Source organism: Ranitomeya imitator, chromosome 3 (assembly GCF_032444005.1).
Source record: "Ranitomeya imitator isolate aRanImi1 chromosome 3, aRanImi1.pri, whole genome shotgun sequence".
Taxonomy (NCBI): Eukaryota; Metazoa; Chordata; class Amphibia; order Anura; family Dendrobatidae; genus Ranitomeya; species Ranitomeya imitator.
In genome coordinates, this window is record NC_091284.1 from 173941048 (window position 1) to 173965621 (window position 24574).

Sequence of the window (24574 nt, forward strand, 5' to 3'; positions counted from 1 at the left end):
ACATGTCTAGGTTATTTTTTATCTAAGTGGTGAAAAAAAATTCCAAAAGTTTTCCGATACCTGTAGAGTCTCCATTTTTCATCATCTAGGGTTGGGTGAGGGCTTTTTTTTTTGCGCACCGAGCTGATGTTTTCAATTATATCATTTTGGTTCAGATACGTTCTTTTGATCGCCTGTTATCGCATTTTAATGCAATGTCGCAGCGACCAAAAAAAAACGTAATTCTGGCATTTCGAATTTTATTCTTGCTACGCCGTTTAGCGATCAGGTTAATCTTTTTTTATTGATTTTATGGGGGCGATTTAACCTCTTTCTGACCTCGGACGGGCTAGTATGTCCGAGGTCAGATACCGCGCTTTGATGCAGGGCTCCGGGACATGTCAGCTGTTTTGTACAGCTGACATGTGCCCGTAATAGCGGCGGGTGAAATCGCGATTCACCCGCCGCTATTAACTAGTTAAATGCCGCTGTCAAACGCTGACAGCGGCATTTAACCGAAGCTTCCGGACGGGCGGACGGAAATGAGCGCATCGCCGACCCCCGTCACATGATCGGGGGTCAGCGATGCGTCAGAATGGTAACCATAGAGGTCCTTGAGACCTCTATGGTTACTGATGCCGGCCTGCTGTGAGCGCCCCCCTGTGGTCGGCGCTCTTAGCAAGCCTGCATTTCGGCTACATAGCAGCGATCTGATGATCGCTGCTATGTAGCAGAGCCGATCGAGTGGTGCCAGCTACTAGCCTCCCATAGAGGCTATTGAAGCATGGCAAAAGTTTTTAAAAACGTTAAAAAAAAGTGAAAAAAATATAAAAGTTTAAATCACCCCCCTTTTGCCCCATTCAAAATAAATAAATAAATTAAAAAAAAAAATCAAACCTACACATATTTGGTATCGCCGCATTCAGGATCGCCCGATCTATCAATAAAAAAAAGGATTAACCTGATTGCTAAACGGCGTAGCGAGAAAAAAATTTGAAACGCCAGAATTACGGTTTTTGGTAGCCGGGACATTGCATTAAAATGCAATAACGGGCAATGAAAAGAACGTATCTGCACCAAAATGCTATCATTAAAAACGTCAGCTCGGCACGCAAAAAATAAGCCCTCATCCAACCACAGATCATGAAAAATGGAGACGCTACGGGTATCGGAAAATGGCACAATTTTTTTTTTTTTTTGCAAAGTTTGGAATTTTTTTTCACCACTTCGATAAAAGAGAACCTAGACATGTTTGGTGTCTATGAACTCGTAATGACCTGGAGAATCACAATAGCAAGACAGTTTTAGCATTTAGTGAACCTAGTAAAAAAGCCAATCAAAAAACAAGTGTGGGATTGCACTTTTTTTGCAATTTCACCGCACTTGGAATTTTTTCCTGTTTTCTAGTACACGACATGCTAAAACCAATGATGTCGTTCAAAAGTACAACTTGTTTCACAAAAAATAAGCCCTCACATGGCCATATTGACGGAAAAATAAAAAAAGTTATGACTCTGGGAAGAAGGGGAGCAAAAAACAACACGGAAAAACGGAAAATCCCAAGGTCATGAAGGGGTTAAACTTTTTTTTTTTTTTTTTAATCTTTTTTTTTTAAACTTTTGCCATGCTTCAATAGCCTCCATGGGACGCTAGAAGCAGGCACAACTCAATCGGCTCTGCTACATAGGAGCGATGCTCAGATCGCCTCTATGTAGCTGAATTCCTGCATTGCTGTGAGCATCGACCACAGGGTGGCCCTCACAGCAATCCAGCATCAACAGTCATAGAGGTCTTCAATATGTGTATGCATGTATACATGTATACATATGTACATATACATATATATATATATATATGACTATGGGGTTAGTAACGACAGTGTCTTATTGATGGCGCTCCATTACTAACCTCGGGGCGTGATGTCACCTGACAATACAAAGATGACATCAAACCCCCCAACTATCAGCCCACTTGCTACCGCTACATGGCAAGTGGGAAGAGCGAGGTTAAAGGGACACTGTCACCTGAATTTGGAGGGAACAATCTTCAGCCACGGAGGCGGGGTTTTGAGGTGTTTGATTCACCCTTTCCTTACCCGCTGGCTGCATGCTGGCTGCAATATTGGATTTAAGTTCATTCTCTGTCCTCCGTAGTACATGCCTGCACAAGGCAATCTTGCCTTGCGCAGGCGTGTACTATGGAGGACAGAGAATGAACTTCAATCCAATATTGCAGCCAGCAGGTAAGGAAAGGGTGAATCAAACACCCAAAAACCCCGCCTTCATGGCTGAAGATTGTTCCCTCCAAATTCAGGTGACAGTGTCCCTTTAAGTGTATGTGCACACGATGCAGATTTAGTGCAGAACTGCAGCAGATTTTTCTGCAGCAGAAACGCTGCAGAACTGCACTGTGATTTGCAGCACAATGTAAATCAATGTGAAAAAAAAAAAGATGTGCACATGGTGCAGAAAAATCTGCGCAGAAACGCTGCAGATTTCAAAGAAGTGCATGTCACTTCTTTTGTGCAGTTCTGCAGCGTTTCTGCACCCCTCCATAATAAAAATCCATTGGTAAAATCTGCACAAAAAAACGCACAAAAAACGCACAAAAAACGCACAAAAAACGCACAAAAAACGCACAAAAAACGCACCTGCGGATTCTGCCAGGAGATGCAGATTTTATGCAGAAAATTCTGCACCAAATCTGCAACGTGTGCACACAACCTAAGTGTCAGAATTGGCACATTTAGAGATGTGCCTTTTATGGGGCCGCTGACAGCTGATATTTTTAACCTGGGAGTGCCAGTATCCATGGCCCCTTCCTAGGCTATTAGTATCAGACTGCAGCTGTCTGTCTGGCCTTTGCTGGTTATTAATTATAGGTCCCTAGGTCATTTTTTTTAGGGCCCCCCATTTTAATAGCCAGGAAAGGCTAAGTATACAGTTGTGAGCTGATATTAATAGCCTGGGAAGATCCATGGGCATTGGCCCCAGGCGTCGGCTTTCCCTCTGCTGGTTAGGCCGGTTTCACACGTCAGTGGCTCCGGTACGTGTGGTGACAGTTTCCTCACGTACCGGTGACACTGACACACGTAGACACAGTAAAATAAATGTGTCTCTGCAGATGTCAGCGTGTTTTCACAGACCGTGTGTCCGTTTGCAAAACAAGGAGACATGTCAATTCTGAACAGCCAATCACAGCGTTTTCAGTGTTTCAGGGCGTTACTAGGGCCAACTCTGATTGGTGCGATTGACGATGACGTTGATTACACCAAACAGAAAGCACAGACGTGATCTGAGCCCACAGTGACCGCCCTGTACTTACTCATTCTAGCTGCGGAAATGTACAGGGCGGTCATTGTGTTGGTCTGTGCTGGGCCTTGTGGTGCCACAGACTTTTTCAAGCCTGTGCCATCACTACTGGTGTTCCTGCTGATGAAGTAGAAAGATGATTTTCCTGATTCTTCACCGGATCCGTTCCTGACCTCTCCTAAGCCATCTGAATCCCACTCTCCCCACTGTTTTCCCCTGTCTCCACCTTCCGCCCCCTCTTCTGCCGCAGAGCTCTGATCAGTACTTGATCGGTCGACTATTGGCAGGATTTTTCTTTTGTGTGCGTCCTGCAGCCACTGAGTGCTGATCAGTGTCACAAATCGCTGATCTGCACTTGTGGTCAGTGTTTTCCAGGACTGTGTTCTCCCCCTCCCCACCTTTTGCACCACCTTTGTGAGTGTGTCCTGCAGTCATCGAGCGTTGATCAGCGACAGAAATCATTGATCCGTCTAGTGTTTTTTTTTTTTTTTACTGAATTGAGTCAAGGGTAGTGTCTGATTGTAAAGCGGAAAAAAAAAAAAAAAGAAATTATTTACATTAGTTAACAGGATTAGATAAGGGACAGTAAAAATATACCATAGTATCCGTCATCTACTACAGTATTTTTTTACTGAATTTAGTTAGGGTAAGGCTATGTTCACAGGTTTGTGTTTTTTTGCTGTATTTTTGTACCGCAGGAAAAACCTACTCTCTTTGCTTACAAAATGCAGGTTTCACTGCGTTTTTGTTGTCTCTTGTGCATGATGCTAAAAGTTTAGTGCCCAAAATATTATCATGCAACTTCCTTAACCCCTTAAAGACCAGAGGTATTTCAGTTTTTGCATTTTTGCTCCCTTTTCTTCCCAGAGCCATAACTTTTTTACTTTTCCGTCAATATGGCCATGTGAGGGCTTATTTTTTGATGGACAAGTTGTACTTTTGAATGACTCCATTGGTTTTAACATAACGTGCACGGGAAAAATAAAAATAAAATCCTATTGCGGTGAAATTGCAAAAAAGGCAATTCCACAGTTGTTTTTTTTCTTTTAACGATGTTCACTAAATGCTAAATCTGACCTGCCATTATGACTCTTCAGGCCATTACAAGTTCATAGACACCAAACATGTCTAGGTTCCTTTTTATTTAACCCCTTTCTGCCATTGGACGTACTATTCTGTCCATGTGGGGTGGGCACTACTTCCAAAGGACGGAACAGTACGTGCAGCGCGATCAGCCGCGCTCACGGGGGGAGCACGGCCGAGTGTCAGCTGATGCCCAATACACCCCCCCCCCCCCCCCTTCCCGGGGCAAAGTAAAAAAAAAATTTTTTACATGTGTGAAAAAAAAATTCCTATATAAATAATAATAAAAAAAAAATATTGGTCCAATAAATACAATCCTTTATCTAAATACAAAAACAAAACAATAAAAGTACACATATTTAGTATCGCCACGTCCGTAACGACACGTCCTATAAAACTGTCCCACTAGTTAACCCCTTCAGTGTCAGTGAACACCGTAAAAAAAACAAAAAAAACAAGGCAAAAAACAACGCTTTATTATCATACTGCCGAACAAGAAGTGGAATAACACGCGATCAAAAAGACGGATATAAATAACCATGGTACCGCTGAAAACGTCATCTTGTCCCGCAAAAAATAAGCCGCCATACAACATCATCAAAGAAAAAATAAAAAAGTTATAGTCCTCAGAATAAAGCGATGCAAAAATAATTATTTTTCTATAAAATAGTTTTTAGTGCATAAAAGCGCCAAAACATAAAAAAAAAGATATAAATGAGGTATCACTGTAATCGTACTGACCCGAAGAATAAAACTGCATTATCCATTTCACCAAACGTGGAATGGCTTAAACGCCCTCCCCCCCCCCCCCCAAAAAAAAAAAAAAGAAATTCATAAATAGCTAGTTTTGGTTATTCTGCCTGACAAAAGTCGGAATAAAAAGCGATCAAAAAAGTCACGTGCCCGGAAATGTTACCAATAAAAATGTCAACTCGTCCCGCAAAAAACAAGACCTCACATGACTCTGTGGACCAAAATATAGAAAAATTATAGCTCTCAAAATGGGGTAACGCAAAGAATATTTTTTGCAATAAAAAGCATCTTTTAGTGTGTGACGGCTGCCAGTCATAAAAATCCGATAAAAAACCAGCTATAAAAGTAACTCAAACCCCCCTTCAACACCCCCTTAGTTAGGGAAAAATAAAAAAAATTAAAAAAATGTATTTATTTCCATTTTCCCATTAGGGTTAGGGCTAGGGTTAGGGTAAGGGTTAGGGCTAAAGTTAGGGTTAGGGTTTGGATTACATTTACGGTTGGGAATAGGGTTGGGATTAGGGTTAGGGGCGTGTCAGGGTTAGGGGTGTGGTTAGGGTTACCGTTGAGATTAGGGTTAGGGGTCTGTTTGGATTGGGGTTTCAGTTATAATTGAGGGGTTTCCACTGTTTAGGCACATCAGGGGCTCTCCAAACGTGACATGGCTTCCGATCTCAATTCCAGCCAATTCTGCGTTGAAAAAGTAAAACAGTGCTCCTTCCCTTCCAAGCTCTCCCGTGCGCCCAACCAGGGGTTTACTCCAACATATGGGGTGTCAGCGTACTCAGGACAAATTGGACAACAACTTTTGGGGTCCAATTTCTCATGTTACCCTTGGGAAAATACAAAACTGGGGGCTAAAATATAATTTTTGTGGGAAAAAAAGATTTTTTATTTTCACGGTTCTGCGATATAAACTGTAGTGAAACACTTGGGGGTTCAAAGTTCTCACAACACATCTAGATAAGTTCCTTGGGGGGTCTAGTTTCCAATATGGGGTCACTTGTGGGGGGTTTCTACTGTTTAGTTACATGAGGAGCTCTGCAAATGCAACGACGCCTGCAGACCAATCCATCTAAAGGTACCGTCACACATAGCGACGCTGCAGCGATACCGACAACGATCCGGATCGCTGCAGCGTCGCTGTTTGGTCGCTGGAGAGCTGTCACACAGACAGCTCTCCAGCGACCAACGATCCCGAGGTCCCCGGTAACCAGGGTAAACATCGGGTAACTAAGCGCAGGGCCGCCCTTAGTAACCCGATGTTTACCCTGGTTACCATCCTAAAAAGTAAAAAAACAAACGCTACATACTTACCTACCGCTGTCTGTCCTCGGCGCTCTGCTTCTCTGGTCTGGCTGTGAGCGCCGGGCAGCCAGAAAGCAGAGCGGTGACGTCACCGCTCTGCTTTCCGGCTTACCGACGCTCACAGCCAGAGCAGGAGGAGAGCAGAGCACAGCGCTGGAGGACAGACGGCTGTAGGTAAGTATGTAGTGTTTGTTTTTTTACTTTTAGGATGGTAACCAGGGTAAACATCGGGTTACTAAGCGCGGCCCTGCCTGGGACAGTGGTCAGAATTGTAAAAATTGGCCCGGTCATTAACGTGCAAACCACCCTTGGGGGTAAAGGGGTTAAGTGGTGAAAAAAAAAAAAGGCACCATTTTCCGAGATGTGTAACGTCTCCATTTTCCGTGATCTTGGGCTGGGTGAGGGCTTATTTTTTGCGTGTCGAGCTGTCGTTTAAAATGACATCAATTTAGTTTAGATACGATCTTTTGATCGCCCGTTATTGCAATATAGGGGTGACCCAAAAAACGTAATTCTGAAGTTTTTAATTTTTTCTCGTTACACCGTTTAGTGATCGGGTTAATTATTTTTTTTATTGATAGATCGGGCGATTCTGAATGCAGCGATACCAAATATGTGAATATTTGATTTTTTTAATTGATTTATCGCATATGCTCGAGTATAATCCGAGGCACCTACTGTAATTTTGCCACAAAAAACTGGGAAAACGTATTGACTCGAGTATAAGCTTAGGGTGGGAAATGCAGCAGCTACTGTTAAATTTCAAAAGTTAAAATAGCAATAAAAGTAAAATTTATTGAGACATCAGTAGGTTAAATGTTTTTGAATATCCATATTGAATCAGGAGCCCCATAAGATGCTCCATACAAAATATGCACCATATAATGCTCCATAAAGTTTAGGATGGGCCCCATAAGATGCTCCATAAAGTTCATGATAGGCTCTATAAGATGCTCCAAACATATGCCCCATATAATGCTGCACAAAGGTCAATGATGGCCCCGTAAGATGCTCCATACAAAAATATGCCCCATATAATGCTGCACAAAGGAAAATGATGCCCCATAAGATGCTCCATACAAAAATATGCCCCATATAATGCTGCACAAAGGTAATGATGGCCTCATAAGATGCTCCATATTAAAATATGCCCCATATAATGCTGCCTAAAGGTTAATAATCGCCCCATAAGATGCTCCATACAAAAATGCTGCATTAATGCTGCTGCGATTAAAAAAAAAAAAATTAAAAATGACATACTCACCTCTCGTCGTTGCCTGCTGCTCCTCAGCGTCGCCGGCTCTCTGCACTGACTGTTCAGGCAGAGGGCGCGCACTAACCACGTCACCGTGCCCTCTGACCTGAACATCACAGCCAGAGGACCCGGGAGACACAGCGCGTCGGAGGATCAGGGACAGGTGAATACATCATGGCTCACCATGGCGCTTCATGTCAGTCCCTGCATCTCGGGCACCGGAATCTCTCTTCCGGTCTTTCTTCCTGTGCTGAGCGGACAGTGATACTGCTCATTAAAGTAATGAATATGCGCTCCACGCTTATGGGAGTGGAGATGCGTGCATATTCATTACTTTAATGAGCGGTACCACGTAACTGCTCAGCACAGGAAGGAAGACAGGAAGAGAGATGCCGGCGCCCGAGATGCAGGGACTTATATGCAGCGATGACACCAGGAGGGTGAGTATGATGTCTTCTGCTCCCCCATCCCCCTCACCGACAATGACTCGTATATAAGCCGAGAGGGGAGTTTTCAGCACAAAAAAAGTGCTGAAAATCTCAGCTTATACACGAGTCTATACGGTATTTTGAATGTGGCAACCCCCTGTGATTTGAACTTTTTTTTTTCATATTTTTAAAACCATTTTTTTTTACTGTTTGCATGCTTTAATAGTCTCCATGAGAGACTAGAAGTTGCGATACTTTGCCTCTGCTATACACAGGCTCACTTGCTACGAGTGCCGTCCTCAGGGTGGCACTAGTAGCAATCCAGCGATGACAATCATAGAGGTCTGCTTCAGACCCCTGGTTATTATGCCGACCCATCAGTGACCTGCGATCATGTGATGGGGTTACAGATGAGCAGGATTAGTAAACAAGCTTCCGGTAAGCGCCAGTTAAATGCCGCTGTCAGACATTGACTATGGCATTTAGCTAGTTAACAGCCGCGGGTGGATCATGATTCCACAAGCAGCTGTTGTGGGCACATGTCAGTTGCAGACATCAGCTGTCATGTGCTCGGAAAGGTGCGGGCTCAGCGCCGGAGCCCGCACCAAACAGGGGGAGTCTGACATCGGCGTACTATTACACCCAATGTAAGAAAGGGGTCAAAGTTTTTGGCACTAAAAACGCAGCATTTTTGCTGCGTTTCTGCACTTACCCATTGCTTTCTATGGGTGAAAAAAGCGCTGAAAGAAGTGACATGCTGCAGTTTGCAAAAAATGCAGCAGCTGTACAAATCAGTCAGGAAAAAAAAACAAGGTGTGTGCATGAGATTTCTGAAATCTCATAGCTTTTTCTTATACTCTAAGACTATGTTTAAACTTTGCGTTTTTGCTGCATTTTGTTACGCAAATTTTAAGCTGCATTTTACAGTACCAGCAAAAGTTATAAGATTTCTGATTTGGAAAAATGCTGCATTTTTGCAATTTGCAGCATGTCCCTTATATGAGCGTTTTTTCACACATAAAAAGCAATAAGTATGTACAAAAATGCAGCAAAAACTCATCAAAACCTATTTTGAAGCTGCTTCTTTACTGCCAAGATAGCAGAAAAAAAGCAGCAAAAACAAGGTATGAGCATAGCCTTACAGTCAGATAGCATGGAAAAAAAAGAATTACATCCGTGCGTGCGTGCGTGCGTCCTACATCCGTCGAACACTGATCAGCGACACATCGCTGATCGACCTCTGGTTGTTTTTTTTGTGTGTGAAAAAATTATTTAAAAAAAATGATTTATATTAGGGACAGTAAAAATAAACTGTAGAAATCAGCGTCTGCCATACTACAGTATTTCTAACTGAATTTAGTCAGAGTTAGTGTTAGCAAAGCAGAAAGAAGAATCACATCCGTGCGTGCATCTTACAGCCGTCGAGCACAGATCAGCGACACATCACTGGTCGACCTCCGCTTGTTGTTTTTTTGTGTGTGTGAAAAAAAAAAACCTCAGATTAGTTGTATTAGATTAGTTACAATAAAAATATACTGTAGTAATTAACGTCTACTACAGTGTTTCTAACTGAATTTAGTTAGTGTTAGATAGCTAAGAGGAAAAAAGAATCACATCAGTGGGTACGTCTTTACAGCTGTCAAGCGCTGATCAGCGACATCACTGATCGACCTCAGGTTGTGGTTTTTTTTCTGTGTGTGTGTGTGAAAAAAGAATGAAAAAATAATCATTTAGAATAGTCGATAGTTTTTTTATTTTTTTTTTTTTAATTCTAAATAAAAAAAAATGTACACCAAGCACTCTAACACACACCTGAAAAAAAATTGGTTTGAAAATTGCTAAATTTTCACCAAATTTCCAATTTTTTCACAAATAAACACGAGTCATATCAAAGAACTGTTACCACTATCATGAAGTACAATATGCAATGGGAAAAAAAACCAGCATCAGAATCAGTGGGATCCGTTGAAGCATTCCAGAGTTACTTCATAAAGCGACAGTGTTTAAGTGATTAAGGAGTTAAATTAAAAAAAATAAATAAAAAACAAAAAAATCCTAAGATGTTTGGTATTGAAGTAATACTAGCAACCTGGACAATCATGTTTCCAGGGCCTCTTTAACAGACACTGAATACCATAAAAACCCAATTGCATCTTTTAACATCTAGTGTGTGTAGGAGTTCTTCCTTTTTATTTCTGGGGTTGGGACAGAAAGAGGGCAAAGAGATTTCCTGTGATCTATGGAAACGTGACGCCACTTTAGGAAGATAGGATGAGTCGGTCTTAAGGACCACTCTGTCATCTAGTATCTGTGTTAAAGGCGGGTATGCTGTTAAAGCCTGTACAGTTAGGTCCATATATATTTGGACACAGACAACATTTTTCTAATTTTGGTTATAGACATTGCCACAATTAATTTTAAACAAAACAATTCAGATGCAGTTGAAGTTCAGGCTTTCCGCTTTCATTTGAGGGTATCCACATTAAAATTGGATGAAGGGTTTAGGAGTTTCAGCTCATTTAACATGTGCCACCCTGTTTTTAAAGGGACCAAAAGTAATTGGACAGATTCAATAATTTTAAATAAAATGTTTATTTTTAGTACTTGATTGAAAACCCTTTTTTGGCAATGACTGCCTGAAGTCTTGAACTCATGGACATCACCAGACGCTGTGTTTCCTCCTTTTTGATGCTCTGCCAGGCCTTCACTGCGGTGGTTTTCAGTTGCTGTTTGATTGTAGGCCTTTCTGTCTGACGTTTAGTCTTTAACAAGTGAAATGCATGCTCAATTGGGTTGAGATCAGGTGGCTGACTTGGCCATTCAATCAAAAATATTCCACTTCTTTGCTTTAATAAACTCCTGGGTTGCTTTAGCTTTATGTTTTGGGTCATTGTCCATCTGTAGTATGAAACAACGACCAATCAGTTTGGCTGCATTTGGCTGGATCTGAGCACACAGTATGGCTCTGAATACCTCAGAATTAATTCGGCTAATTCTGTCCTATGTCACATCATCAATAAACACTAATGACCCAGTGCCACTGGCAGCCATGCATGCCCAAGCCATCACACTGCCTCCGCCGTGTTTTACAGATGGTGGTATGCTTTGGATCATGAGCTGTACCACGCCTTCGCCATACTTTTCTCTTTCCATCATTCTGGTAGAGGTTGATCTTGGTTTCATCTGTCCAAAGAATGTTCTTCCAGAACTGTGCTTGCTTTTTTAAATGTTTTTAGCAAAGTCCAGTCTAGCCTTTTTATTCTTGATGCTTATGGGTGGCTTGCACCGTGCAGTGAACCCTCTGTATTTACTTTCATGCAGTCTTCTCTTTATGGTAGATTGGGATATTGATATGCCGACCTCCTGGAGAGTGTTGTTCACTTGGTTGGCTGTTGTGAAGGGGTTTCTCTTCACCATGGAGATTATTCTGCAATCATCCACCACTGTTGTCTTCTGTGGGCGCCCAGGTTTTTTTGCATTGATGAGTTCACCAGTGCTTTCTTTCTTTCTCATGTACCAAACTGTAGATTTTGCCACTCCTAATATTGTAGCAATTTCTCGGATGGGTTTTTTTCTGTTTTCGCAGCTTAAGGATGGCTTGTTTCACCTGCATGGAGAGCTCCTTTGACTGCATGTTTACTTCACAGCAAAACCTTCCAAATGCAAGCACCACACCTCAAATCAACTCCAGACCTTTTATCTGCTTAATTGAGAATGACATAACGAAGGGATTGCCCACACTTGCCCATAAAATAGCCTGGGAGTTAATTGTCCAATTACTTTTGGCCCCTTTAAAAACAGGGTGGCACATGTTAAGGAGCTGAAACTCCTAAACCCTTCATCCAATTTTGATGTGGATACCCTCAAATGAAAGCTGAAAGCCTGAACTTCAACTGCATCTGAATTGTTTTGTTTAAAATTCATTGTGGTAATGTCTATAACCAAAATTAGAAAAATGTTGTCTCTGTCCAAATATATATGGACCTAACTGTATATCACTAATTCTGGGAGCTGATGTTAATGCTACGGGCAGAGAGATTTTGAGGGATACAATTTTTAGGGAGGCTTGTGACAACGGCTCGAAGGGTGCTCTGGTCAATGCAGAGAGTACCAAGTTCAGATCCCAGGGGGAAACAGTGAGGCGGAAAATGGGTCTAGATCTACTTGAGGCTTTAATGAACCTCATTACCCAGGGATTCCCCACTAAGTTGCAGTTGTAAAGGGCTCCTAATGCTGCTACTTGAATATTAAGTGTGCTTGTTGCTAACCCCTTTTCCAACCCTTTCTGAAGGAACTCTAGCACTTCTTTGATTGGAATCTCCTCAGATAAACTGGCACCCGAGACTGACAAAAATCTCCTCCAAACCTTCCCGTAAGCCCTAGTAGTCACAGGTTTCCTACTTGAAAGAAGAGTAGAAACTAAGTTTGCAGAGAATCCCTTCTTAATCAAAAGCTCCCTTTCAAATTCCAGGCCGTCATATGTAAGTTTTTTACTTGCGGATGATTCACTGGCCCCTGAGACAGAAGGTTTGGGATGTGTGGAAGAACCCAAGGGTCTGTTATGGACATTATCTGTAGCCACGGAAACCATGCTCTTTTCGGCCAAAAGGGGGCCATCATAATTACCCTTGCCCTGTCCTCCCGTATCTTCCTCAACACTAAGGGAATTAACGCTATTGGGGAAAAGGCATAGGCCAGATTAAAATCCCAGGGGATTGAATAAGCATCTAGGGTCACTGGGCTCCCCCATGGATGGACTGAACAGAAAGCGCGAGTTTTCCGGTTTAGACTGTTTGCGAACAAGTCTATCCCCGGAAGGCCACAAAGCTGTACTATATGGTCGAAAACTCCCTGGTTCAATTCCCACTCCCCTTGCCTCAACTGTGTTCGGCTTAGGAAATCTGTGGCTCGATTCTCCGTGCCCCTGATATGAAGGGCCGATAATGGAGGCTAGATTGGACGCTGCTGACAGCAGGATGGATCTCGTTACTTCCATCAATGCCCGAGACCTGGAGCCCCCTTGGTGATTCAAATTTGCTACCACTACCTTGTTGTTTGAGAGCACTCTTACATGATGGGATTGGAGGGAGTCTAGAAAGTGGTTAACAGCACATTCCACAGCCAGGAATTCTTTCATATTTGAGGAGACGAGTTTTTGCTCTTCCGACCACGGACCCTGAGCAATCTGATTGTTTAGATGAGCCCCCCAGCCCCAAGGACTTGCGTCTGTGGTCAGTGTTATAGATATTGGCCATACCCAAGGGATGCCCCTCGCTAGGCTGCCCGGATCCACCCACCAAGCTAGGGAAGGTATTGTTTTTGAGGAGATTTTTAAGCATTTTTCTAAATCTCCTTTTAAGCGAGACTCTACTTCTAGTATCTCCCATTGAAGGTCCCTGGTATGACTTTGTGCCCATTGGACTGCTGGAATACAGGCCTTCATTGATCCTAGTATGGACATTGCTTTGCGCAAGGTGATGACCTGGGAACCCCTCAGCTATGCTACTAGCTGTATCATGTTCGAAACCCCTCTGAGGATGAGGGTGAAGAGAGTGAACTGTTTGAACTGGAACGGTCACTATCTTCCTCACTTGAACTTATTTCCGGGGATCTATGCCTGGATTTACGTTTTCTTTTTGAGCTTTTAACCTCTTTGAGCACGTCTTCCACCTGAGTTTTGATCAGCTCTTTTAAGTCAGATGCAAATCTTGGGGACTCTTCACATATGATGTTCTCTATGCACCTAGAACAGAGCTTTTTCACCCATGTAGTGGGTAGCTCCACGGAACAGATCACACATACTCTGTGCCTAGTTTTTGCTGTACACTTCTTTCCCTAAAGGCCCCGTCACACTAGACGATATCGCTAGCGATCCGTGACGTTGCAGCGTCCTGGCTAGCGATATCGTCCAGTGTGACAGGCAGCAGCGATCAGGCCCCTGCTGTGATATCGCTGGTCGGGGAAGAAAGTCCAGAACTTTATTTGGTCGCTGGACTCCCCGTAGACATCGCTGAATCGGCGTGTGTGACACCGATTCAGCGATGTCTTCGCTGGTAACCAGGGTAAACATCGGGTTACTAAGCGCAGGGCCGCGCTTAGTAACCCGATGTTTTCCCTGGTTACCATCGTTAAAGTAAAAAAAACAACCGCTACATACTTACCTACCGCTGTCTGTCCTCGGCGCTCTGCTTCTCTTGTCTGGCTGTGAGCACATCGGCCGGAAAGCAGAGCGGTGACGTCACCGCTCTGCTTTCCGGCTACCCGGCGCTCACAGCCAGACCAGAGAAGCAGAGCGCCGAGGACAGACAGCGGTAGGTAAGTATGTAGCGTTTGTTTTTTTACTTTTTAGGATGGTAACCAGGGTAAACATCGGGTTACTAAGCGCGGCCCTGCGCTTAGTAACCCGATGTTTACCCTGGTTACCGGGGACCTCGGGATCGTTGGTCGCTGGAGAGCTGTCTGTGTGACAGCTCTCCAGCGACCAAACAGCGATGCTGCAGCAATCCGGATCGTTGTCGGTATCGCTGCAGCGTCGCTTAGTGTGACGGTACCTTTAGAAGACACAATAAACCCCATTTAGAAGATGAACTTTCATGGAGGTCACTTACCCTCCTGCTGTAAGGGGAATACCGGTTCTGGCGTAGGAGTTGTCTCCATTACTTGAACCGCTGCTGGTCTTTCGAATCCACCGGAGCCTCTGCTGCGTTGAGATCCTGAACTGCGAAGCTGGGAGGAGGCATCCCCTTGCTGTTGTCGCTGCTGCGGGCAATGGAGCTGCTGTTGGTGGTGCTTCTTTGGAGGGGACTGCAGGGCCTGCTCAGCCAGTTGCTCTTGCTCAATCATGGTGAAATCGAGCACCGGATCCCTCAATTGCCCGTCCTTTAATTGCCTCCATGCGGGCGGCGCACCGCAACATCGATTACCCAGTAATGCAGCTCGCTGCCCCGGAAACACCTCCTCACGCCTGCACACTCTGGATTACCCAGAGATGCTTTGCGGCCTATGCGCACGCGCATGCTCACTTCCCGGTGACCAGCCTTCAGGAGGGAGCGTCGGAAGCACCAGGCAGCCTGCTGATGCCCCATAAGTCGTGGCGCTTCTGTGTGGGTAGCCGCCGCCACCATCTCCTCCTGTCCCTAGGTGGTCCGGCGGCATAGCGCCAGGAGACCGCTGCCCCCTATTACTGGCCATAATAATCTTTAAGGGAGAGGCAGACTGGATCATGCTTCACTGCCTCTCCCTCTGCCCACGCACGGAGACCGCCGACCCCGGAATCGTGGCCTTCGGGGAGGGAAGAAACCACCAGGTCAGAGGCAGGGCTCCCCGCTGCCTATATCGGCCCGATGGACCCCCGGCATCCCACGATGATTAGTTATGATGCAGGTTCCCCGTCAGGGACAGGAAACCGAACTAATGTGGGAGAGAGGTACCGCCTTTTTCACCTGTAGGTTTCCTGTCCCTGAGGGCGGATCCCTCTCCGTGGTGCCGTCATCGGGGAAAGAGATTTTTTTTTCCCATCTTTTAGTATATTGTATGGTAACATTAATTGGTATAGTTCAAAATTACAACTTGTGCCACAAGAAAAAAAACAGCCCTCTTATGGCTATGTTAGTGGGAAAAATAAGGTGAGGGGGAAAATGTAAAAATTAAATGCAGGGGTAAGGGGTTAATTACATGAATCTAACATTTTCTAAGGGTACTTTTATGCATATTAGTTATGTAGTGGCTCTGTACAAACATGAGGCTCCAGTGTATGCGCGTCTTCCATAAGGAAATCTTCCTGGCCTTTTTTTTGGTGCAATAGCTCCAGGTCTATCAAACAGGTATGAAGAGCACATCTCAAAATGGTGAATTTTGTGAGTAGCCCTGCACAGAAGAGCAGCTCTGGGTGCACATATACTGGTTTTAGGGGTTTAGAGATAATTTAAGTATGGTACCCTGGAGACAGGATGACATTACTTGTCAGAGGAGATGCTTGAAGCTGGATCCGACAGTGTCTTGGGAGGTTGCTTGATGAGAGAATACTGAATGGGGTATTGTGGGAACCCCTGGATATTGGTAAACTGCTTCAGGGTGATTTCTGTGGAAGGCTTTGGTTATCCTTATCCTTGTAATGATTTGGTTGTCACTAATGTGAGTGTGGCGAGAGCTGGATGTGGCAGCCGCGCGCTCATTGCCTGCGCCAAATCCGAAGGCGAGTATGTTACAACTACAATGGGCCCTCGGATCCGAAGGCGAGTATGTTTATTTTTTAACTTGTGACATACGTGGCTGGGCAATATACTACGTGACTGGGTAATATACTACGTCACTGTGCAATATACTACGTGACTGGGCAATATACTACGTGGCTGGCCAATATACTACGTGGCTGCGCAATATACTATGTGGCTGCGCAATATACTACGTGGACATGCATATTCTAGAATACCCGATGCGTTAGAATTGGGCCACCATCTAGTCTATCTATATAATCGTCTAAGGGGTACTTCCGTCTGTCTGTCTTTCTGTCTGTAACCGAAATCCCACATCGCTGATTGGTTGCGGCCGGCCTCAACCAATCAGCTACAGGCTTAGTCCAGCTGCGAATTGGCCCGTCCCTACTCCCCTCCAGTAAGTGCCAGTGTGTTGCCCCATTCCGGACCAACTTTTTACTATTGATGCTGCCTATGCAAGACCGCTAAGTCATCTGGGTAATTTCGCAATGCATCACTGGGAACGGAAGCTGGCGGCAGCATCGCAACAGCTTCGGTGGACTGAGGGTGAGTATATAAGTGAGCTCACTGAGGGGGAGTATATAACTATTTTTTTTTTTTAAACAGGGATATGGTGCCCACACTGCTATATACTGCGTGGGCTGTGTTCTATACTGCGTGGGCTGTGTTCTATACTGTGTGGGCTGTGTTCTATACTGCGTGGGCTGTGCTATATCCTACTATACATATTCTCGAATACTCGATGCGTTAGAATTGGGCCACCATCTAGTATCATATAATTGGCACGGTCGCCACTCAATGCGTTAATGGTGCCGAAATAACCATTTAATACTTTTACTGTCAGGAATGTATGAAATATGCCATAGCTTTAACTGCTAGCATATTAGCAGCAGGGCTCAGCTGACAAGTCATACAGGAAAGAGGTGGGTGCAACTTTTGAAGTAGAGCCAACTTTGGAAGACAGGAAACAGGATGTAGCAACATCTGAACATACGCGAAGAGTTTTTTTAAACATTACAGAGAGTAAGTGGTTTGATTTTTGCGGCAGTCAGTTTGCACATCTATTTATCCCTGCACATAGTTTGGCACCCAGAGGCCCCATAAAAACTAGATACCTATCCACATTACTATTCTTCAAGGGGTGGGGGAGAGGAGAAAAAAATAAACAACCAGAAAGACCCATGAAATGTAAGAATTATTTCAACTTTATTAAATAATCAGTAAGACAGGAATGCGGAGACGTAGACAAATAGAAAATGGCTAAAAATGCCCAGAAAAACGCATGGGACACACAAAACCAAGGGAGCTACCATATCCCACAAAACAGTTGTATTAATTGATAAGCCATGTACTGAGAGTGAAGTTAGTGGGGAAACCCTGCAGTGTCCCAGGTACAGAGGAATGTATACAGCCTGCACAAGTCAGTGGGGAAACCCTGCAGTGTCCCAGGTACAGAGGAATGTATACAGCCTGCACAAGTCAGTGGGGAAACCCAGCAGTGTCCCAGGTACAGAGGAATGTATACAGCCTGCACAAGTCAGTGGGGAAACCCTGCAGTGGCCCAGGTACAGAGGAATGTATACAGCAGGGGTCTCTAACACGCGGCCCGCATGCGGCCCCTCCGGCTCAGTCATGCGGCCCGCAGGCACATAGACCCCGTAATGATCGCGCTCGCTCCAGCAGCCACTCACATCCGCGCTGTAATGCAGTGTATTGCCACGCAGAGATTGGCTGCTCCCGCAACAGCAACACTAGTGTCAGCCGCCGGCCTATCAGGGGCCTACAGCAGACATCTGCGCATGGCAGTGACATCATACGCCACTGCGCCGGGACGCAGATGTCAGCTGCTGGCCTCTGATAGGCCCGCGGCTGACACTAGTGTTTCTGTGCCGGGAGCCGGTCTCTGCGAGGCAATACACTGCATTACAGCGCAGATGTCGGCGGCTCCTGGACCGAGCTGTGATCATCAAGGGGTTTATGTGCCTGCGGACCACAGGATCAGAAAGGACGCCGAGGGAACAGAGGACAGTTGAGAAGAATCTTTTTTTCTTCTCTGTTATGTCTATGTGAAAATGGGGGGGACCTGTCCGTAATATGGGGTGGGGGTCCTGGATGGGGGACCTGTCTGCAATATGGGGGGCCTGGATGGAGGACCTGTCTGCAATATGGGGGGCCTGGATGGGGGACCTGTCTGCAATATGGGGGGCCTGGATCGAGGACCTGTCTGCAATATGGGGGGCCTGGATGGGGGACCTGTCTGCAATATATGGGGGGCCTGGATCGAGGACCTGTCTGCAATATGGGGGGCCTGGATGGGGGACCTGTCTGCAATATATGGGGGGGACCTGGATGGGGGACCTGTCTGCAATATTGGGGGCCTGGATGGGGGACCTGTCTGCAATATATGTGGGGGGGACCTGGATGGGGGACCTGTCTACAATATATGGGGGGGACCTGGATGGGGCACATGTCTGCAATTTATGGGGGAACCGGGATGGGGCACAGGTCTGCAATATATGGGGGAACCTGGATGGGGCACATGTCTGCGATATGGGTACATGGATGGGGGACATAACGACAAGAATGGGACTAGGATGGGGACGTTACTACCAGATGAGGACCAGGATGGGGCCCTGGATGGGGCACTTTACTACAAGATAGGGACCAGCCTGGGGCATTACCAGCCTGGGACCAGTTCAAAAGGTGTATAGAGAAAAATATGGTATCACTAAAAATGTCATTTTGTCATGCAAATAATGATGCTCCCGAAACTAAATGTTTTTACGTGTGCGGCCCATATACCCAGACAAGTTAGAGACCCCTGGTATACAGCCTGCACAAGTCAGTGGGGAAAACCATGCAGTGTCCCAGGTACAGAGGAATGTATACAGCCTGCACAAGTCAGTGGGGAAACCCTGCTGTGTCCCAGGTACAGAGAAATGTATACAGCCTGCACAAGTCAGTGGGGAAACCCTGCAGTGTCCCAGATACAGAGGAATGTATACAGCCTGCACAAGGAAGTGGGGAAACCCTGCAGTGTCGCAGGTACATAGGAATGTATACAGCCTGCACAAGGAAGTGGGGAAACCCTGCAGTGGCCCAGGTACAGAGGAATGTATACAGCCTGCACAAGTCAGTGGGGAAACCCTGCAGTGTCGCAGGTACAGAGGAATGTATACAGCCTGCACAAGGAAGTGGGGAAACCCTGCAGTGTCGCAGGTACAGAGGAATGTATACAGCCTGCACAAGTCAGTGGGGAAACCCTGCAGTGTCGCAGGTACAGAGGAATGTATACAGCCTGCACAAGGAAGTGGGGAAACCCTGCAGTGTGGCAGGTACAGAGGAATGTATACAGCCTGCACAAGTCAGTGGGGAAACCCTGCAGTGTCGCAGGTACAGAGGAATGTATACAGCCTGCACAAGTCAGTGGGGAAACCTGCAGTGTCCCACGTACAGAGGAATGTATACAGCCTGCACAAGTCAGTGGGGAAACCCTGCAGTATGCCAGGTACAGAGGAATGCATACAGCCTGCACAAGGAAGTGGGGAAACCCTGCAGTGTCGCAGGTACAGAGGAATGTATACAGCCTGCACAAGTGAAGAAACCCTGCAGTGTTCCAGGTACAGAGGAATGTAGCCATAAGGCTACGTTCACATTAGCGTTGCGCCGCCGTGCGTCGGCGACGCAACGCGCGACGCACGCTAAAACGCGCGTGCGTCGTTTTCCGACGAAAATCGGACGCACAGAAAATGCTACATGTAGCGTTTTCTTGCGTCCGACGCTAGCGTCGGAAACGACGCACGTGGCGAAAAACGCCACCAAAACGACGCACGCGTCCCCTATGTTAAACATAGGGGCGCGTCGCCACTGCGTCGCCGGCGCAACAGCGGCACACATTGGCGGAACGCCAATGTGAACGTAGCCTAAGTTAGCCGAACGCGTTTCAAGCACACATGGCGCTCTTTGTCCACAGCACTGTGGATGCTGTGGACAAAGAGCGCCATGTGTGCTCGAAACGCGTTCAGCTAACTTATGGCTTCTTTTTTGGAATAGCTTGTGCAGTCATTCCCAAGCAGCTTTTTCTGAATTTTAATATGTGGAAATAAATTTTATGATTTTTTATTCCGGAGCTGGATTTTCTTCTTACTTATTCAATATTGGACATTGGGCGGTGGCGTTTTCCTTGCTCGGATGTTCCTGTGGACTTTCGTGGATCTGCTGATGGGGGTGAGCTGAAACCTAACCTTTTTCATTGTTACAGAGGAATGTATACATCCTGCACCAGTCAGTGGGGAAACCTTGCAGTGTCCCAGGTACAGAGGAATGTATACAGCCTGCAAGAGTCAGTGGGGAAACCCTGCAGTGTCCCAGGTACAGAGGAATGTATACATCCTGCACCAGTCAGTGGGGAAACCTTGCAGTGTCGCAGGTACAGAGGAATGTATACAGCCTGCAAGAGTCAGTGGGGAAACCCTGCAGTGTCCCAGGTACAGAGGAATGTATACATCCTGCACCAGTCAGTGGGGAAACCTTGCAGTGTCCCAGGTACAGAGGAATGTATACAGCCTGCAAGAGTCAGTGGGGAAACCCTGCAGTGTCCCAGGTACAGAGGAATGTATACAGCCTGCACAAGTCAGTGGGGAAACCCTGCAATGTCCCAGGTACAGAAGAATGTATACAGCCTACAAGAGTCAGTGGGGAAACCCTGCAGTATGCCAGGTACAGAGGAATGTATACAGCCTGCACAAGTCAGTGGGGAAACCCTGCAGTGTCCCAGGTACAGAAGAATGTATACAGCCTGCACAAGTCGGTGGGGAAACCCTGCAGTGTCCCAGGTACAGAGGAATGTATACAGCCTGCACAAGTCAGTGGGGAAACCCTGCAGTGTCCCAGGTACAGAGGAATGTATACAGCCTGCACAAGTCAGTGGGGAAACCCTGCAGTGTCCCAGGTACAGAAGAATGTATACAGCCTACAAGAGTCAGTGGGGAAACCCTGCAGTGTCCCAGGTACAGAAGAATGTATACAGCCTACAAGAGTCAGTGGGGAAACCCTGCAGTGTCCCAGGTACAGAAGAATGTATACAGCCTACAAGAGTCAGTGGGGAAACCCTGCAGTGTCCCAGGTACAGAAGAATGTATACAGCCTACAAGAGTCAGTGGGGAAACCCTGCAGTGTCCCAGGTACAGAAGAATGTATACAGCCTACAAGAGTCAGTGGGGAAACCCTGCAGTGTCCCAGGTACAGAAGAATGTATACAGCCTACAAGAGTCAGTGGGGAAACCCTGCAGTGTCCCAGGTACAGAGGAATGTATACAGCCTACAAGAGTCAGTGGGGAAACCCTGCAGTGTCCCAGGTACAGAGGAATGTATACAGCCTACAAGAGTCAGTGGGGAAACCCTGCAGTGTCCCAGGTACAGAGGAATGTATACAGCCTACAAGAGTCAGTGGGGAAACCCTGCAGTGTACCAGGTACAGAAGAATGTATACAGCCTACAAGAGTCAGTGGGGAAACCCTGCAGTGTACCAGGTACAGAAGAATGTATACAGCCTACAAGAGTCAGTGGGGAAACCCTGCAGTGTCCCAGGTACAGAGGAATGTATACAGCCTACAAGAGTCAGTGGGGAAACCCTGCAGTGTCCCGGGTACAGAGGAATGTATACAGCCTACAGAGTCAGTGGGGAAACCCTGCAGTATGCCAGGTACAGAGGAATGTATACAGCCTACAAGAGTCAGTGGGGAAACCCTGCAGTGTCCCAGGTACAGAGGAATGTATACAGCCTACAAGAGTCAGTGGGGAAACCCTGCAGTATGCCAGGTACAGAGGAATGTATACAGCCTACAAGAGTCAGTGGGGAAACCCTGCAGTGTCTCAGGTACAGAGGAATGTATACAGCCTACAAGAGTCAGTGGGGAAACCCTGCAGTATGCCAGGTACAGAGGAATGTATACAGCCTACAAGAGTCAGTGGGGAAACCCTGCAGTGTCCCAGGTACAGAGGAATGTATACAGCCTACAGAGTCAGTGGGGAAACCCTGCAGTATGCCAGGTACAGAGGAATGTATACAGCCTACAAGAGTCAGTGGGGAAACCCTGCAGTGTCTCAGGTACAGAGGAATGTATACAGCCTACAAGAGTCAGTGGGGAAACCCTGCAGTATGCCAGGTACAGAGGAATGTATACAGCCTACAAGAGTCAGTGGGGAAACCCTGCAGTATGCCAGGTACAGAGGAATGTATACAGCCTACAGAGTCAGTGGGGAAACCCTGCAGTATGCCAGGTACAGAGGAATGTATACAGCCTGCACCGGCCACATAGTAATGGCTGACACTAATGATTGGTGATGCCAAAGGAGTAATTGTGCCTAGAAGGGAACACCACCGGCAGCAGCTCACAGGGTCTTGGCCTCCATATAATTTTTTATAAAGAAACACGAGAAATACTTTTCTTCTATTACCATGTCCTAAAAAAAAAAAAAGCCAATGGCGATCCTAACCACGTATGTACCCCAAACTGGGAATGATGAAAACGTCAGCTCAACATACAAGCAATGACAACCCCTGGCCCAGCCCCACAGACGGGAAAGTAATAGTGGGAGTTATGGAGGAATGGGGTCAAAAATTATCTTTAGTTTCAGACTTCTAAATGTTTTTTCTCCACTAAACTAATAGAAAACGTCTTTCCAAGCTGGGTATCGCCGGCCCCGTACTGAGCTGGAGAATCAGGTTTCCAGGTAATTTACCACACAACGAAACCCGCTGGTAGAATGATGTTTATAATGTGGAGTAGGCGCCATTTCCAATTTTCACCTCAGGCAGAAGCCTCCCGTGACCCCGGACTGTCACACAGGTGCATCCAGCAGTGGTGACCGAGCAGCACACAGGCAGCAGTAATAACCCACAAGCAGCAGTGGTGACCAAGCAGCACACAGCAGGCAGCAGTAATAACCCACAGACACAGGCAGCAGTAATGACCCACAGATACAGGCTGACACCCCGGCATCATGCCCGCACACAGTCATGACAGCACGCAGCGCAGGCATCGTACAGGAAGTGCAGGCCGTGCCAGTGCGTGCAGGGTTAACGCCGTGCCCTGGGGAAGAGCCGGGAGCGCGCACGTTGTACTTACGCATTGGGAGCCGCTGCTGCCGGGCAGAGCGCCGAACCAAGTGCAGTTGTCTGACATGTTGTATTCCCCGCCGCCTCATGCAGGGCCTCCGTTATATCATACCGACTCTGATTAGGTTTTACGTTGCTAACGTTCACCGTCAGGCGTCCGAGTGTCGGCGGAGGAACAGCGTGTGCGCATGCGCGTGTTTGCTGTGTTCGCAGCCCATGTGGCCGGATCTGTGCGTCCCTCGTGTGTTCAGCTGGCGGGCTCCGCTCTGAGAAGGGGCAGTGGAGGATATAATGTACGGAGGGGGCTGTAGCCACACGCACAGGTGTTCTGCTATACATGGAGCCTTGTGAAGTGTGCAGGCCCCGCAAACACCCGCCCCATATTGTCAGTCATGAATGCGGAGCGTCCGGCTGCAGAGTCTACAGGCACTACGCTACAGTAGTGATTGCCGTTATGGAGACGTTTCTGTGGCAGACCTAGGCTACGTTCACATTTGCGTTGTGCGCTGCTGCGTCGGCGACACAACGCATGCAAAACGCATAGTTTTGCAACGCATGCGTCCTTTTTTTGCCGGATTTTGGACGCAAAAAAAAATGCATCTTGCTGCATCCTCTGCGCCCTAACGCTTACGGCAAAAAAGATGCATGCATCGCAAAACGCATGCAAACGCATGTTCATGCGCCCTCATGTTAAATATAGGGGCGCATGGTGCATGCGTCGCCGCGGCTGCGCCCGACGCAGCCCAGCAGAACGCTAATGTGAACGTAGCCTTACTTAAGACCCGCCTGCGTTACCGCAGGATGGCGGAGTTCTGTACTGCGGTCTTTACGAGTGAAGCATATAAAGGGTCTCGCGTATAAGGCTAGGTTCACATTGCATTACTGCAATCCGTTTAGCGAATGTGCTAACGCAATGTACAAAAAGATTGCGTTTAGCGATCCTGCTAGCGCAGATGCCTGATCTGCACTAGCGAGAAACGGACCTCGAACACTGCAAGCAGCGTTCGAGGCCCGTCGGAAAATAACTGGACATCGCCAACGCATGCCAAAAATGGCATACATTAGTGATGCGTTCGATACATTGCGGTCAATGGGTGCGCTAACGGATCCGTTACATAGCG

The 24574-nt window shown here is 46.5% G+C and overlaps 1 protein-coding gene across 3 annotated transcripts in view; it reads right to left on the minus strand.

Moving 5' to 3' along the window:
• Window positions 1-23630, minus strand: part of LOC138673050 (uncharacterized) — a 996796-nt gene extending 973166 nt beyond the window's left edge. For all 3 annotated transcript variants that reach the window (XM_069761611.1, XM_069761612.1, XM_069761610.1), the window contains exon 1: window positions 23464-23630. In XM_069761611.1, the coding sequence (XP_069617712.1) occupies window positions 23464-23520 (57 nt within the window). In that variant the 5' untranslated portion in view covers window positions 23521-23630. The remainder of the gene's footprint in view (window positions 1-23463) is intronic.
• Between the last annotated feature and the right edge of the window lie 944 nt (window positions 23631-24574).